This window comes from Hemiscyllium ocellatum, chromosome 4, assembly GCF_020745735.1.
Source record: "Hemiscyllium ocellatum isolate sHemOce1 chromosome 4, sHemOce1.pat.X.cur, whole genome shotgun sequence".
Lineage (NCBI taxonomy): Eukaryota > Metazoa > Chordata > Chondrichthyes > Orectolobiformes > Hemiscylliidae > Hemiscyllium > Hemiscyllium ocellatum.
Window position 1 is genome coordinate 135,861,567 of NC_083404.1, and position 17,414 is coordinate 135,878,980.

General features: G+C 40.1%; 1 protein-coding gene across 2 annotated transcripts in view; it reads left to right on the top strand.

Moving 5' to 3' along the window:
* Window positions 1-17,414, top strand: part of trappc8 (trafficking protein particle complex subunit 8) — a 137,829-nt gene that overhangs the window by 21,168 nt on the left and 99,247 nt on the right. Inside the window, exon 3 of one of the 2 annotated variants that reach the window (XM_060823884.1) lies at window positions 7,854-7,937. The exons of the other annotated variant lie outside the window; for it this stretch is intronic. Within the exon in view, the coding sequence (XP_060679867.1) occupies window positions 7,854-7,937 (84 nt within the window). The remainder of the gene's footprint in view (window positions 1-7,853; window positions 7,938-17,414) is intronic. 2 annotated transcript variants of the gene reach the window in all.

Sequence of the window (17,414 nt, forward strand, 5' to 3'; positions counted from 1 at the left end):
AAAGGAGAAAAGAAAACCCATCTTGGAATTGTTGTTGAATAGAGTTTTACAGGACTCTGACAATGTAGGTATGGACTAGCACCAACACCAATGTACCTCGGATAAGGAGACTAAAGTTGTTAATTGTACTCCAGGTGTGGTCTGATGTGTATCTTGTGTAATTTTAATAAGACCTCCCTATTTCTATACTGTTAATTTTCAGAAGAACAGTCATTTACCTTCCCTATGAGCTGCTAAACTCGACCTGCCTATATGCCTCTCTTGATTGTCATTCTCATGACTTGCCTTGACATCTATTTGTGTCACTTGTAAACTTTGTCATTGTGTATTTACTTCTGTCAGCCACTTCATCAGTGTGTATTGTAAATGATTGTGACTCTTACACTGATCCCTGTGGCATTGCGCAGGTTGCAAGTTGCCATCCTGAAATGCCCCCTTATCCCAGTTCTGTCTTTTATTAGGTAGTCAATGTTAATATAGTACCTCCAATACTAAGTAGCCTTTTGTGTGATAGTCAACAAACATAATTTGGATTTCCAATACATTATAACTGCTAGTTTTGGCTTTATCCTGCTTGTTACCTATTCTCTGAATAATAACTAATAATCAAAATGTGATCTCCCCTTCATGAAGCCATGTTGACTTTGCTCAGTTTATATTTTGTAATTCTAAGTGCTTTACTATTACATCCTTCATAATGTAGCCTAGCCTTTTCCCATTAATTGATGCTTACCGGCCTAAGCTAGCTGTTTCTTCTGTTTCCTTTTCAGAATAAATGTCACTTTGTCAATTTTCTAATCCATTGCGACTTTTCGAGAAGATTTCTACCATTAAATCCATGATCTCTGTAGGTATCATTTTTAAAGACTGCTAATGCGTTGCTAGTTCAGACATCTTTTAGTCTGGTTATTCTAATGGTTATTATATTTACTCCCCTTTTTCGCTTATAATTCTTTACCAGTCTTCTGGTTTGCCTCTAACCTTTATCACATGTCTTTCTGTAAATTTAATGTTATCCTTAACATCCCTGGTTAACCACAGTTGACTATCCCCTTTTTAGAATCCACCTTCCTCATTTGAAGTGTATCTTTGCTCTGTGTCATGAACTTTTTTTCAAATGTCTCTCGTTGTTCCTCAACTGTTCTTTTTCTGCCAAATACCTTTTCTAGTCCACACCAGCCAACTCTACCCTCGTTCCTTTTTAATTATCTTTATTTAAGTTCAGTACAGTTGTTTCTGACCCGAGTTTCGCACTATCAAACTGCAAAATTCTACCATGATACGGTGGCTGTTCCCTGCGAGATCTTTTTACTTTGACATTTTTAAACCTGCCTCATTACATATCACCAGGTCCAAAACAGTGAGATCCCTGGCTGGATCCGCATCAGGTTGCTCTAGAAAAATGTCCTGACTGCACTTGAGTTCTTATGACATCTTCTTCTGCCAATCTTTCTATCCCAAAATGCATGAAAATAAGTCAGCCCTAACTAATGTGTTGCTTTTGTTACATAATTCATATTCTTGTTCTGAGGCAAGAGACCTGCGCTCCCACCTGTAGTAATCTCTCAGAACAGGTTGATTTAGAAAGGATTATCTGGACTGGAGAGGAATGTTAGTATTCTGGAGGTATTAGCACAATGCATTTTCTCATGTATGTTCATCAGCTGATCTTGTATGTTAATTCTTCATTGGTAAGGGGATGAAGGGTTGCAGAATGAAGGCAGGAGAATGGGATTGAGAAATATCAGCCATCGCTGAATGGCTAATTCTACTCCTGTGTCTTACGCTGTATAGTGACTAGGCTGTGTGATTTGCAGGATTGATGGTGCATGGAGATGTAATGCCATGTTTGTATAAGTTTTTATTTTATTTTAAAAATGTTTAATTTTAGTATTGTGAAGTTTTTCAAATTACTTTCTGTAATGTTTCAATTTCTAAGCTACTTCTGCTATAGCATTTACAATAGGATAATGTAATTCACTTAAAGTTTTACAAATTCAGGAGCAGAGCTACACCTCTAGATGGAAATTTAGTGTTACTTCTCGGCTAATTGTCTGTAGTGCTGTTTAAAAATATTTTTGGGTATATGTGTGGGAGCCAGACCAGATAATCATTCATATCATTGAACGCAATGCTTTAAGCAATTGAGGACATAGCCCTCCCAGTTTGCTTTTCTGTTTGTCCATGCCTTCAAATTCGTCCCTCAAATTACTGTTTGCAAGTGAAAACACTTATTATGCCTTTGTCATCTGAGATCATCACTTAAATGTAGAGTAATGCTTCGGTTTATTTATCTGTACAAGTTAGTACAGAATGTCATGTGACTGTTACTGAGTTACTTGCAATGGGATGAGGGATGTTGTGGTATCAAATGTTGGAAGATTTGAAGTTGTTTAGTCATGAGGCAAAGCTCATCAAAGCTCATGTTTTGAGATTTTGACAGCTGGGACTTGTGGAAAATCTAATGCGTCAGGTTCCTTGCCTGTTGAAGTAACTTTGACAATGAAATGAGGAAGAGAAATACCATACGTTGCATCATGTCAAAGGAGAAGTTTCCAGGCATTAATTTTTAAGTAACTTGCAGTTGTGAACAAAGAAATCCAAGGCGGTGCAGATAGGTTCAGGCAATTCAGCCCATTGAGGTCTGTCCTCCTGTTTTACTAGTTCATAATTGATCTGTACCTCAACTCTGTTTACATGGCATTTTAAGAATTCCTTGAAGTCCTTGCTAATCAAAAGTACTTCTCCCCATCTGTCATAAAACTTATTTAATGCAGAATTCACAGCTATTTTAAGAGAAGTGGGAAGAGTCAACATTTTTAGCAAAAAATCAAAATTGCTTGGAGACTGGCTGTGTGCCCTGGTTAGAGACGATAGATTTTGGCTAGAGGTTCTGGAAAACGGAGCTGATGCACTGGATATTCTGAAATCATTCAGTGGTTACAGGGCAGGAATGTAAAAAAAAAGGGCAGGACTTGAAGTATGGGAGTGATACCTCAGATTATACAATCCCTACAGTGTGGAAGCAGGCCATGCAGCCCATCGAGTAACACTGACCCTCTGAAGCACATCATATCCAGTTTTACTCTATCCCTGTAATCTTGTATTTCCCATGGCTAATTTATCTAACCTGCACATCCCTGGACACTATGGGCAATTTCCCATGGCCGATCCACCTAATATATACACGTTTGGACTATGGGAGGCAACTCTTACAGATATGTGGTGAATGTGCAAACACCACACGGTTGGTCACTCAAAGGTGGAATCAAACTCCAGTCCCTGGTGCAGTGAACTGTCTGCTTTGGAGTTAAGTCTAGGACAAGGGTTTTAAATTTGGCTCACGCTTTACTGAAGCCAGGACTGGTGGTGGTGCAGTGTGGGCTAGTCTTGGTTTTGGATACTTTGGGAATAACTTAGATTTTGAGATTGGAATGGGATTGGTGCATGCGGTGGAGATGAGCAGCCTTGATTGGGCTGAGATTTATAGCTGAGCTGTGTCATGTATTTACACTTTCAAGTTTGAGTTCCTTTCTCAGGGCTGATCCAATGGCCCAAATCAGTAGTGTTGTGTTAGTACCTTTGGGTAACTCGTTTACTTGTCAGTGAAGTACAGAAAATTTGCAGATTCTTCAAGGCTGCTTGAGCAACCCAAATGCTGTTCCAAACATTTTAGTAAAGGATATGGCAAGCTTTAGCATTGGTGCCACAAACTAATGAAAGACCGTGCTTATGAGAGGTGAAGCAAAGAAGACAGTGCATTCCATTTGGGGAATGAAGTCTGCACTGGTTTCACCACCTGGCTCTGTTCCATATTTGCATCCTTCATGAAAAGGACTATTGGTTGAGAATTGGATTCTGAATGAGTAACTCCATGTTGTCACATGGGGAATTGAATACCACTTCAGTAATTACAGGATAATTTTAAGATGTAGCTCCAACTAAAACAGTTAAAACTGTTCATTGTCTGCCTTTTGCTGAGGAAATTGCTGGGGCTCCTTGACCTAAATAATGTCCAATTGTCATTTGAGCACTCCGTGTAAAACTTCATTAGCGGCTACAGTTTATTAAAATGCCATCATTTGGAACAGAGACGATTCTGGAAATTCTGAAACGAAAAATCAAAAGCTGGTGACACATGGTGATGACACAGGGTAACCCCTCCCACCCGCCAGCTAAGTTAAACCTGCGACACATGATTTAACCTGTGCTGTAATCCATTAAAATTAGAAACCAAGAACTAACCCACAGGTCAATATTTAAAGTAAAAATTAACATTATTTTCTCCACTTTTTTTTAAACAAAGGTAACAAGAACTTACAACTCCTTTATCTAACCTTTCTTTTATTTTCCCTTCTATAATACTGATTCGATAAAACCCTGATTAAGGTTTACCAAAAAATTCAAATTTTAAAATTGAACCAGTTGTCGAATCTTCTTTGTACCTTCCTCTGTCTTTTCTTCTTCTCAAGGTTTTTGTTTCATAGGTTGTTGATAGATAAAGGTACCTTTTTTTAAGAGAGCTATTCTACAGATAGTCTGTATATGTTGGTGGTTGGCAGTTCTCCCCCAACTGTTCAGTTTTTCCGGGTCTTATACCCCAAAGCATTGGATCGTTTCATTGGTTTTAATATTGTCAAACTATTAAATTCAAACTTGATTGGAGTTTGGTATCTTGGGCATAATTTTAAACTGGCCGAATTTGAATTTGTTTTTGTCCCATAGCAACCTAGGCACTGCTGGCTGCTGAACCAAATGCTACATTGTAAATTTTCCAGTACTGTGTGCTTCTCTAAGCCCCTGCTAACTTTCACCTCTCAAGGGCCAGTCAGTCCTATCCTCTGCTTGTCTAAACCTGTTCTGTCATTGAGCAGCTTTTCCTTTTTCCTCAGTTGCTTGCTGTAAATAAATAACTGTTTTTCTGTAATGGGGTATTGCAGACTGACACCCATGTCTTCAATAGTTATGTAAAAAGTGAGGTCTGCAGATGCTGGAGATCAGAGCTGAAAATGTGTTGCTGGTTAAAGCACAGCAAGTTAGGCAGCATCCAAGGAACAGGAAATTCGATGTTTCGGGCCAGAGCCCTTCATCAATCATTCCTGATGAAGGGCTCTGGCCCGAAACGTCGAATTTCCTGTTCCTTGGATGCTGCCTAACCTGCTGTGCTTTAACCAGCAATACATTTTCAGCTTCAATAGTTATGGTAAAGTATTTGAGGTTTGATAACTAATCCAAAATTAAGGTAACTTGCTTAGTGAAGAAAATACAAGCTATCCACATGCATTCTTTGTGCGTCACAATTACAAAAAAAAACTGCTTGATTTACAGTTAGATATTTTATGGGAAGAAAGTGAGTACTGCAGATGCTGGAGGTCAGAATAGAACAATGTGGTGATGGAAAAGTGCAGCCAGTCAGGTGGTATCTGAAGCAGGAGAATCGACGTTTAGAGCATAAGGTCTTCATCAGCAATGAGGGGTTCATTCCTGATGAGCTTATGCTCGAAACATCCATTCTCCCGCTCCTCAGATGCTGTCTGACCGGCTGTACTTTTTCAGCACCATACTGTTCGACTTAAATATTTTATGGTCTAATCTGAACAATCCTTAAGAGAATTGTACGCAGAAAATATTCCAACCTTTGTTCTACGATCAGGAAAATCTCAGGAAAAAGTGTCCGTTCATGTGCTGATTTTTGTTTTCTCTTGGTTCAGTTTTAAAAGAAATTAGTTCAGATTTACTTGTTATAAAAGGTTAATGTTTGAGGATTCCCTGTTATTTACCAAAAAAAAACTAGAGATGGTCATTTGAAATTGCCGCCAATTATCTATGACCCTGCTTTCCATGTCCTGGTTGCTGTGCAGGAGACCAGTCATGTCTGCACCTGCTCTTCACCCAGTGCTATTCCTCCTGTCCACTGACCCCTGCCCCAAAGTCTGTCATCTTCCTTTCTTTAATAATTTAACTCTGTGCAGTAACACATGTAGATCTAAATTATTTTGCTGCAGAAAAAAAAACATGTTTCCTTTGCTACTTTTTCCAAAATGTTAAATTTCTGGCCCCTCAGTCTTGAGCCTTCCACTGGTAGAGAAAAAAACATTCGTCGGTCTGGTTTCTCTCTTGGTAGGTCTGAAACTATAAGAGGTGTTGTTGAGGCCCTGGAATATTATGCAGTTTTGGTCTCCTTGCTCTTGCTATAGAGGGAGTGCAGCAAAGACTTAGCAGATTAGTTCTGCCATTCCAGGAATCAATATGAGGAGCCCTTGAGTCTGTTAGGATTATATTCACTTCATTTTAGAAGAATGAGGGAAGGGGAGATCTCATACTAACCTATGAGTCTAACTGGTTAACTTCAGGAAGGCTGTCCCTGAAGGTGGGGGTGTCCAGACTAGTAATTGTAGCTTGAGGATAAGAGAGAAGCCTCTTTAGGACTGTAATAAGTGAGCCTATGGATATGGGTTAAAAAAAGAGGTCTGCAGATGCTGGAGATCAGAGTTGAAAATGTGTTGCTGGTTAAAGCACAGCAGGTCAGGCAGCATCCAAGGAACAGGAAATTCGACGTTTCGGGCATAAGCCCTTCATCAGGATATCACTACCACAAAGTGGTTGAGGTCAAAGCATTATGTTTTCAAGGAGGAGGTATTTATGGATCTTGTGACTGAAGTGATCAAGGGATATAAGGGAGTTTGGGGTTCAGGCATTGAGCTCCATGATCAGTCATGATTGAATTGTGGAGCAGACTCGAGGGATTGTCTGGTCTATTCCTGCTCCTATCTATGTCACAGACATTCCTTAACTCTAGAATGACTGGAAAGAGTGCAGAAAAGTTTCACAGTGCATTCAAATGCTAAAGTGTTGTGCTCAGAACTGACTGCAGTACTCCAATTGAGGTTGAACTAATGTTTTATACAGGTCCACATGACCCCCTTGCTCTTGTACTCTATGCTGCTTTTAATAAAACCAAATGTACAGTCTGCTTTGTTTACCAGCCTGAGTCTGTCCAGCTGCTTTCAGTGACTTGTGTACATTGTGGCTTTATCCAACGTAGATGTGGTAAAATCATAAGGGCATTATCAGCTGGTACATTTTGTGAGCACGATATTCTTGACCATGACAATCAGAATGATATGCTCAAGTTAGTCCCAGTTTGCTACATTGGGACCTAAGAGTGAAATCTCCTCCTTTTTAGAAGCACTACAGTAACTTGTGTTGTCTCAGCCCTGGCTCACTTGTGTGCAGTTTGTTTGCTGTGTTTCCTACATTTCAATATTGAATAAAAATACTTCACATTTCCCTATGGACATGTAAGACTTGCATTTATACATTGCATTTCAGACCTGTCCTAGCAAACATTTGCAAATCCCACTGATGCTAAGTGTGAGGTTAAATTAAACTTTCATGCTGAAGGCAGACTGGACAAATGCTTTTTAATCACCAGATATTGAGACATTAAACTGTAATGCTGTCAGCTGTCAAGTATGAAACCACTGTTGTTGTTCAGTCAGTACCTCCTAATTTTCATGAGTGAGATTGAAAAGCATGCTTTGACTTCATTCGCTTCAAATATTAGCATTTGATGAGCTATTCAAAATAGTCTTACTGACATGATTTAAGTGACACCTTTTGTAATTGCCTGCGGCAAATCATCAGCGCCCTGTGGGATTAGTTGAGTTTGTATACTGTCATTTATCTTGTGAATCGGTGTACATAAAAAAAATGCAAGTCTTTATCCTTTTTTTTTAAAAAAATGCGACATTGTTTTAGGACTCCTTTTTAGTACTAGACATTCTATACTTAGATGAGAAGATCTTTAACTCAGTAATAAGTCATTAATACCATGTTCTGTTTTCCATCAGATCGCTCAGTTAAAGCTAGTGTTCCATGGTACAGTAATTGGAAAGACACTTTGACGCATCTCAATTCGTCCAAGTTCCATGCAGGTATTTCATCAGTTGGTGTGGGGTTAACAGTTCACACTTTTCTCCACTTTCCATCTCTTAGCTTTTAAACGCTTCCTCTGTAAAACTGTCTGACTTTTCCCGATTCACTTCTGTTTTTGATCTATTCCACTTTCTGTATTGATTTCAGAGGCCTTATAGGTTTGTGGTGAAAGGGGAAAGTGAGATGTTATTTTTATATATATTTGGATTTTAAGAAGGCATTTGCTAAGTTACCAAACATTAGGCCCCTCAAGAGTCCATGGTGTTGAAGGTAGTATATTAGCAGAGATAGAGGATTGGCTTCCTAACAAGATAGTGAGAATAAGAGGGGACTATTTTCAGGATGGTGATCTTTGTGATTAGTGATGTGCCACAGGACTCAATGCTGTTTATTTACAAATAATTTTACAATATCTATTAATGCCATGGTTAAGGAAATTGAATGTTCTGTAGTCCGGTTTGCAGATGACACCAAAAACATGCAAGAAGGCAACGGTGGTCTGCAGAGGGATATAGACTTGTCAAGTGAGTGAGCAAAAACCTGATGGATTATAATGTGGAGAAATGGTTATGCACTTGGTCAGGAAGAATAGAGCAGTTGAGTGTTATTTAAATGGAGAAAGAGACTGCAGAATGGTACTGAATGGAGGGATTTGAGAGTCTTAATCTATTAATCACCAAAGCTAGCATTCACGTTCAGTGGGTAACAGGGAAGACAAATGAAATGTTGACCTTTTGCTCAAAAAGGGTGAAGTATAAAAGGAAGACTGATTTGATAAAACTATACAAGAAACAAGTCAGACCGCAGCTGGAATACTATGAATAGTTTGGAGAGCTAATATAAACAAAGTTCGCTCAGCTGATATCCGGTATAGAGGGACTGTCTTATGAGAAGTTAGTGGATTAAGTGTGATCTCATTATAATATAGATGAATGAGAGGCAACTTTGAAACATACAAGATTCCTGGTGGACTTGACAGGCTATTTGCAGAAAAGTTGTTTTCCCTGAGGGTGGGCCTCTAGGGACAGAAGGTGTAATCTCAGAACAAGGCTTGCACATTTGAGAGGAGGAGGAATTTCTATTGAGGGTAGTAAATCTATAGAATTCTTTATCATAGAGGCTTGTTGCAACTAGATCATTTAAATATATTCGAGGTTGAAAGACAAATTTTTAATCTGCACTGCAATTTAAAGTTGTAAGGAACAGGCAAAACCAAAGTTGACGATTATCAGCTCAGTCGTAATCTCATTTAAATGTTGGCACAGACTCTTGGAGACAGACTAATGAGATTTAAGTGAAATGTTTGTGGAGAAATAACAATTTGATATTTTGGCTTGTCAGTTTGCACCTGGTTCGGCTATTTATTTTTAAGGCTGGAGTAATTTTAGTTTGGACATAAGGGAGGTGTGACTTAATTATGTCACGAGCAGAGAACCCTGAACCCCAGTTTAATGTTCTGGTGATACAGATTTGAACCCCACCAGTGGAGATGGTCGTGTTAATTCAATAAAATGGTTGCCTATTGGCGACCATTGACAATTGTTGTTAAAAACCTATCTGGTTCACAATTATCTTTTAGGGAAGGAAATCGATCATTCTTGCCTGGTCTGACCTCCATGTGACTCCAGGCCCACAGCAATATGGCTGGTTCTTAATTGCCCTCCGGGCAGTTACTCGTGTGAAACATGTTGGCCAAGCCAGTGATGCCCACGTCCTATGATCAATTTTAACAAGTGTCTGAGACAATCTAAATTTTAATGACATTGAAATCAGCAATGGGTTCTTGTCAGATGCTCCATTTAAAAAAAAAAGATATTTTTCTGTTCCTTGTTTTGGTTCCTTTTGCTGCATCCTTCGAATTGCTTTAAGCTGCTAAGTACATGCTACGTTGACTTGAATGTTTTGTGCTGACAACGTTCAGAGTATTGTATAATAGCTTATTTTAAAATAAGATCCGGCTTGTTTATTCTAAAATGTTGAATCTTCTTTGGAGAAATGCTTTTAATGCAAAATCGAATTGTAGGAAAAAAATTGACCAGACAAACCAGTTAAAGGCTTGAAACAAATGACAATGTTTGGTGCAATGCGAATTATCTTGGAGATGATTAATTTGCCACATTTATTAATGGTCACTGGATTAGTTGGTTCAAGAATGTATTATTTAGGAGCATGAGTAACTCATTTCAGAACTCTGAACCGATTTCCCTATTGAATAAGGTTATGGCTGCTCTGTTAACACTGCATTCCAGCCTACTTCGAACAACCTTGCACCCATCTGCTTATGAAGAATCCATCTACCACTATCTTAAAAAAGAATTCAAGTACTATGCTTTCGCTGCCTTTTGAGGAATAGAGTTCCAAAGTCTCATGATCCTCAAAAAATTGTCCTTACTTTTTAAAAAAAAAACCTTGATGTAATAAAAACAGAACTGCAGATGTTAGTGATCTCCTAGCTCTAGGTCATAAGAGAAAGCATCCTCTCCCCACCCACCCTGTGAAGACCGTTCAGGGTCTTTCATGTTTCAATCAAGACACCTGTTAATCTTCTAAATTCAAACAGGTGGAAGCCTAGCGTGTCCAACCCTTCCTCATGACGGAACCCAAACATTCCAGATATTAATCTAGTAATTTTTTTCCAAACTGCATTGAATGCATTTTATTCCCTAAATAAGAAGACCAACATTGTATGCAGTGCTCTTTTTTTTATCTTCAATGGCCTATGTAACCTCCTTGCTTTAATAATTAAACTGGATGTGGATGCTGGAGACTTGAAATAAAAACAAACTACTGGAAAAACCGAGCAGGGCTGGCAGTATCTGTGGAGAAATGGGAAAAACACGTCAACGGTTCAAGTCTGATATGACTGTTTTTAAGAGCATTGGCTTTTTTTTTGTAAAGATAAAATTGCCTAGTAGCTTCATTCCTTTGCAACTTATTTTTTACTCAATTTTTTCATGAGCAAATTTATCAACCATACCTTTAGCCCTTCATCCAAATAATTGATATAATTTTTATAAATTTGCAAAAACATTCAGACTCCAGCACTGATCTGTGTAACAAGCATCTTGCCAATCAGAAGTCAAGCTATTTATGCCTACTCTAGCTAGTTAACTGGGTACAGGTCATACCGTTAATTGTATTGTAGCAATGAAAGCCAGTTTAACTTCTCACCTAAAAGGTCTGTCGTACAACTCTGTCCTCCACTCGGTACTTGAACTATCCAACTAGATGTGCATTGTGATGATGTTTGCGCTAATGTATGTTCAATGAATCAATTTTTCTGATCAGTGATATGGCTGAATAAGATGTTTCTTATGCTAAAGCTTTTGCTTTTACAAATGTAAAGCAACTAGTTTCAATGTAGCAAGTTGTTTTCCTTTAAGCAAACAGCACACTGATAAATGTTTTGCAAAGTGTTATTGGGAGTAAATTACAGAAGTGCATTGACCATTGTACTGTTCTGACACTGCATTTATGTGCTAGAGAGCCACTGAAGCAAAATTTTGAAATCAATGTCTTTGTACTTTGTACTTTTGATCTCGAGCTCTGTGTGATACTATACTGTAGCTTCTGAATTATCACTGTGTGGTTTCTTGGGATTTCTTTCCTGAAGTTTTGGATTTTTCTTTTGCGTGTGCGTTATGCAAAGTTCTTGGTGTCAAGATGAAAAACACAAACTTGTATCAAGGCTTTTGGTCACAATCCACTGTTGGAAGTTGCTGTTTCTTGCACGCTGAATAGTTGTTTGGGGTATGATTGATAAAGAATCAGAAGTGCTTATTAGACATGGGAGATCACCAGCTCCTCTGATTAATCTTTAAATTCACACTGATAGTCTTATATTAAACAGAACTTGACGTTTTATTAATTGTATGATTTTTGTCTGAGAACGCTTCCATAGATTAGTCACAGTCTTAAAGCTGATAACCTAATACAGTTGGTTGAGGAATGTCACACTTTGGAGGGAGATCCAAAAGTGTAACTTCCTTATGAACTTTGGTCTTAAAGTTTATTTGGAGTGCATCTGGATCTTAACTCTGTTTTGTCAGTAAGTCTGATAACATTTGGTCTTGCTGTTTTCATTTTCAGTTGCAGTGATTATTTTTGAATTCTAGCCATATGGTTCCAGCAGTACTGTCTTGTTTGCAATCTGTTCCACAATTGTTATCTAACCTGCAGTGTTCTCATCTATCTGTCTCGTTCTTCATTGTATCATTTGTGTGCAAATGCAAAGAAAGATAGTTTAGCTTCATTATTTTGTTGAAATCAGTTGAATTTGTCTTGGTCATGTTGGGTAGTATGTTGTTGACTGACCTTCCAATCTGAATAAAACACTGATTAGGCCACAATTACAATATTGTATGCACTTCTGGAGTCCACATCTATAGGAGGAATGTGGGAGCACTGGAGAGGGTGCAGAGGAGATTTACCAAGATGTAGTTTTATATATCAACATGCTATAGTTTGCGTTTTACGTAAGTTGATTTTCCTGATGGTATGGTACCTAGGTTTACATGCTTGTGTACAGTTCTACTTTTCATCTGTACTGTACAAATTTTGTTGAACTTCTTGAGTGCCTTTGAGAGTTCACTTTTTTTTTGTACCTGTTTTTCATGGAGTTGAAAGCAACCGTAGTAAAGTAAGCTGTCAAATTGTAACATTCAATCTCCATGCAGTGTCTGCACACTTGAGAAATTGATTAAAGGTTTCAAGGAGCAGATTCATTTGCAAGGTAGCATGTTGATTTTAAAAGCTACCTTTATTCTATCCTAGCCTATTAAAATGTGGTGGGAGAGGGAAATATCTGTCTATAAAGGCAGCTTGAGAACTTGAACTTGGGAGCAAAAAACAAGGTTAATGCCCATTTCATAAAGCAGGGCCATTCAGGATTTTGCCTCTGATGGAAACCGTTCCTTTTTAAAATATTTTTATTTAGTTGCACAATAGCTGTAAAGAGGAAGCAGAAGGTAAAGACATAAGTATGGTCTCCTGGCTTTTCGAGCATTAAATGGTTTTCTGTTTCTGCTTGGATGATCTAATAGTCAAACTAATTTTTTAACATAAAGTTTACTGTACTAGAGTATGTAAGTGTTAACTTGTGTTCAGTAACACCTAGAAGAGCCTTTAAGATGAATAGTGTATGTACTTAGGAGTAGTTCCTGTAGTAAACTAGCTCTCCTCTTGAGGATTATGAAAAGGATACTATAAAGGTGTTGTGCAATATTTCAGTTATGTTTACAACATGTCACAGATACACTTCAAAAATAGTGCTGGCAGCATCTGTGGAGACAGTTAACCTTTCAGGTTCTATATGACTCTTCAGATCTGAAGAGGTTAGAAAAATGGTGTGTTTATGTTTTAGACAGGAGGACAAGGAGCAAGTGAAACAGATTTGTTAATTCGTTAAAGAATTCTAATAAATTTGTCAGTCACAATGTTGTTCATGAAGTCATGCTGATTTTGTTTGACCAGAGTGCTACAGGAGTTTGAGCTGTGTCACCTGGCCTGCCAGCATTGATAGCCCATCCATATTTGCCCTTGAGAAGCTGGTGATGAGCTATGTTTTTGAATTGCTGCAGTCCACTTGCTGTGGTTTGACCCACAATGCCAGTAGGGAGGGAAATTCCTGATGAAGGGCTTTTGCCCAAAATGCCCATTTTCCTCCTCTGATCCTGCCTGACCTGTGCTTTTCCAGCATGCTCTCAACTCTGATCTCCAGCTTCTGCAGTCCTCACTTTAGCTTCAGGAATTTCAGGATTTGACCCAATGATTGGGAAGGAATGGTGGCATATTTCCAAGTCAGGGTGGGAAGTGGCTTGGAGGGGAACTTGTAGGTGGTGGTGTTGCCAAGTGCCTGCTGCCCTTATCCTTCTAGATGGAAGTGGTTGTGGGTTTGCAAGGTGCTGTCGAAGCATCTTTGAATTTCTGCAGTGCATCTTGTAGTTACCATATACTGCTGCTACTGAGTCCTGATGGTAGAGACAATGAATGTTTGTAGATGTGGTGCCAATCAAGCAGGTTGCTATGTCCAGGGTGGTGTCAAGCTTCTTGAGTGTTGTTGGAGCTGCACCCATCCAGGCAAGTGGCAAGTATTCCATCACACTTCTGACCTGTGCCTTGTAAGGGTGGACAGGCATTCGGGTGTCAAGAGGGGATTTAATTGCTGTAATGTCCTGACCCTCTGACCTGCTATTGTGGCCATTGTGTTTGTGGTGAGTCCAGTTGAGTTTCTGGTCATTGGTAACCCCAAGGATGTTTACAGTGAGGGATTCAGTGATGGTAATACTGTTGAACGTCAAGGGGCGGTGGTTAGTGTCTCTTTTTGGTGATGGGCATTGTCTGGCATTTGTGGCACAGCTGTTACTTGCCACTTGTTGGCCCAAGCCTGGATATTGTCCAGATCTTGCATTTGAGCACTGACTGCTTCAGTATCTGAGGAGTCACAAATGGTGCTGAACACTGTGCAATCATCGGCGAACATCCCCACTTCTGACCTTGAGACAGAGGGAAGGTCATTGATGAAACAGCTGACAATTGTTGGGCCTAGGACACTACCTGAGGCACTCTTGCAGAGATGTCCTGGAGGTGAGATGACTAACTTTTCACAACCACAGCCATCTTCCTTTGTGTCAGGTATGACTCTAACCAGTGGTGTTTGCCCCCGACACCCATTGATTCCAGTTTTGCCAGGGCTCCTTGATGCCATATTTGGTCAAATGTGGCCTTGGTGTCAAGGGCTGTCACACTCGCCTCATCTCTGGAATGAAGTTCTTTTGTCCATGTTTGGACCAAGACTGTAGTGAGATCAGGAGCTGAGTGACCCTGGCAAAACCCAAACAGGGCGTCACTGAGCAGGTGCTGCTTGATAGCACTGTTGATGACATCTCCTATCACTTTATTGATGATGGAGAGGAGACTGGGTGGTAATTGGCCAGGTTGGGCTTGTCCTGCTTTCTGTGTACAAGACACACCTGGGCAATTTTCCACGTGTTGTAACTACACTGGACGAGCTTGTCTAGGGGAGTGGCAAGTTCCGGAGCAGGTTTTCAGTACTATTGCTGGAATGTTATCAGGGCCCATTGATTGCAGTATCTAGTGCTTCCAGCCATTTCTTGATATCTCATGGAATGAATTGAATTGGCTGAAGACTGATAATCTGTGATACTGGGGACTACTGGAGGAGCCCGAGATGGATCATCCACTTGGTACTTTTGATTGATGCAAATGTATCAGCCTTATCTCATCGAGGCCCAGTCTTGAGCTGCTAGATCGGTTTGAAGTCTGTCCCATTTAGCATAGTGGTAGTGCCACACAACATGATGGAGGTTATTCTCAACATTAAGGCAGGACTTCTTCTCCACAAGGACACTGCAGTGGTCAATTTTACCTATACAGTCATGGACAGATGCTTCTACAGCTGGCAGATTGGTAAGGATGAGGCAAGTATGTCTTATCCTCTTGGTTCCATCACCACCTGCTGCAGACCCAGTCTAGCAGTTATGTCCTTTTAAGACCCAACCAGCTCGATCAGTAATGCTGCTATCAAGCCACTTTTGGTAGTGAACATTGCAATCCCCCTCAGAATACATTTTGCGGCCTTGCCACCCTCATTGCTTCCTCCAAGTGTTTTTCAACATGGAGGAGTACTGGTTCAACAGTTGAACATAGAATGCTACAGCACAGTGCAGGCCCTTCGGCCCTCGATGGTTCCACAGGTTGGTGCAATGATCTGAAGCCCATCTAACCTACACTATTCCACTCGTGTCATATCCCTATCCAATGATCATTTAAATGCCTTTAAAGTTGGCACTTCTACTACTATTGCAGGCAGTGCATTCCATGCCCATACTACTGAGTACTGAAACTACCTCTGACATCTGTCCTGTATCTATCACCCCTCAATTTAAAGCCATGTCCCCTCAAGCTAGCCATTGCCATTGGAGGAAAACGACGCTCACTGTCCAACTTATCTAACCCTCTGATTATCTTACATATCTCAATTAAGTCCCCTCTCAACCTCCTTCTCGCTGACAAAAAACAGCCTCAAGTCCCTCGCCCTTTCCTCGTAAGACCTTTCCTCCATTTCAGGTGAAATTCTTGTAAATCTTCTCTGAACCCTTTCCAAAGCTTCCACATCGTTCCTATAATGCAGGGACCAGAATTGTACGCAATACTCCAAATGTGGCCGCACCAGATTTTGTACAGTTGCAGCATGACCTCATGGTTCTGAAACTCTATCCCTCTACCAATAAAAGCTAACACACCGTATGCTGCCTTAACAAACCTATCAACCTTGGTGACAGCTTTCAAGAGTCGATGTACCTGGGCACCGATATCTCTCTGCTCATCTACGCTGCCAAGATCTTATCTTTTAGCCCAGTACTCTGCATTCCTGTTACTCCTTCCAAAATGAATCACCTCGCACTTTGATGTGAAAGGAAAATGGTACATGGTAACCAATAAGAGGTTTCCATGCCTGTGTTTTAACATTAAGCCATGAGACTTCATGGGGTCTGGAGTCGATGTCAAGGACTCCCAGGGCAACTCTCTCCTGACTGTATCCCACTGTCTCCACCTCAGCTGGGTCTGTCCTGCTGGTGGGACAGGGTATATCTAGGGATGGTAATGGTGTTCTGAGGTGTTATCTGTAAGGTATAATTCTGTAACAATGATTGTCAGGCTGTTGCTTGACTAGTCTGTGAGACCGCTCTCTCAATTTCGGCACTCGCCCCCAGATGTTGGTAAGAAGGACTTTGCATGGTCGACAGGACCGTTTGTTTTTGCTGTTGGCTTTTCTGGTTCCGAGGTCGATGCCGAGTGGTTCGTCCGGTTTCATTTCTTTGTGACTTTCTAGCGATTGATACAACTGAGTGGTTTGGTCTGCCATTTCAGAGGGCAGTTGAGAGTCAACCACATCGCTGTGGACCTGGAGTTACATGTAGGTCAGAGCAGGTAAGGATGGCTGACTTCCTTCCCTGAAGGACATTAGTGACCCAGATGGGTGAAAATGTAAATATACTCTTGCCAAGTTTACAGATGACAAAAAATATGTGGAAGGGCAAGTCATAGGGAAGATAGAGTCAAAAGGGGTATAGACAGTGAGAATGGGAAAAATGAGGTTATGTACTTTGACAGGAAGAATTGTCAAGCTCAATGTTAGTTAAATTGACCGCAGAAAGCAACAGCACAAAGGGATTTTTATGATCCTTGAACCAAAGGGTTAGCATCCAGATTTAGTAATTGGAGGGAAAATGGACTAGGTAAAAGCAATGACTGCAGATGCTGGAAACCCGATTCTGGATTAGTGATGCTGGAAGAACACAGCAGTTCAGGCAGCATCCAAAGTGCAGCGAAATTAACATTTCGGGCGAAAGCCCTTCATCAGGAAAATGAACTGTTGAGCTTTTATTTGGAATTGAATGAACTACAGAATAACAAAGTCTTTCTTTCTAAATCCGAAGGACTAGTCGGTGGGG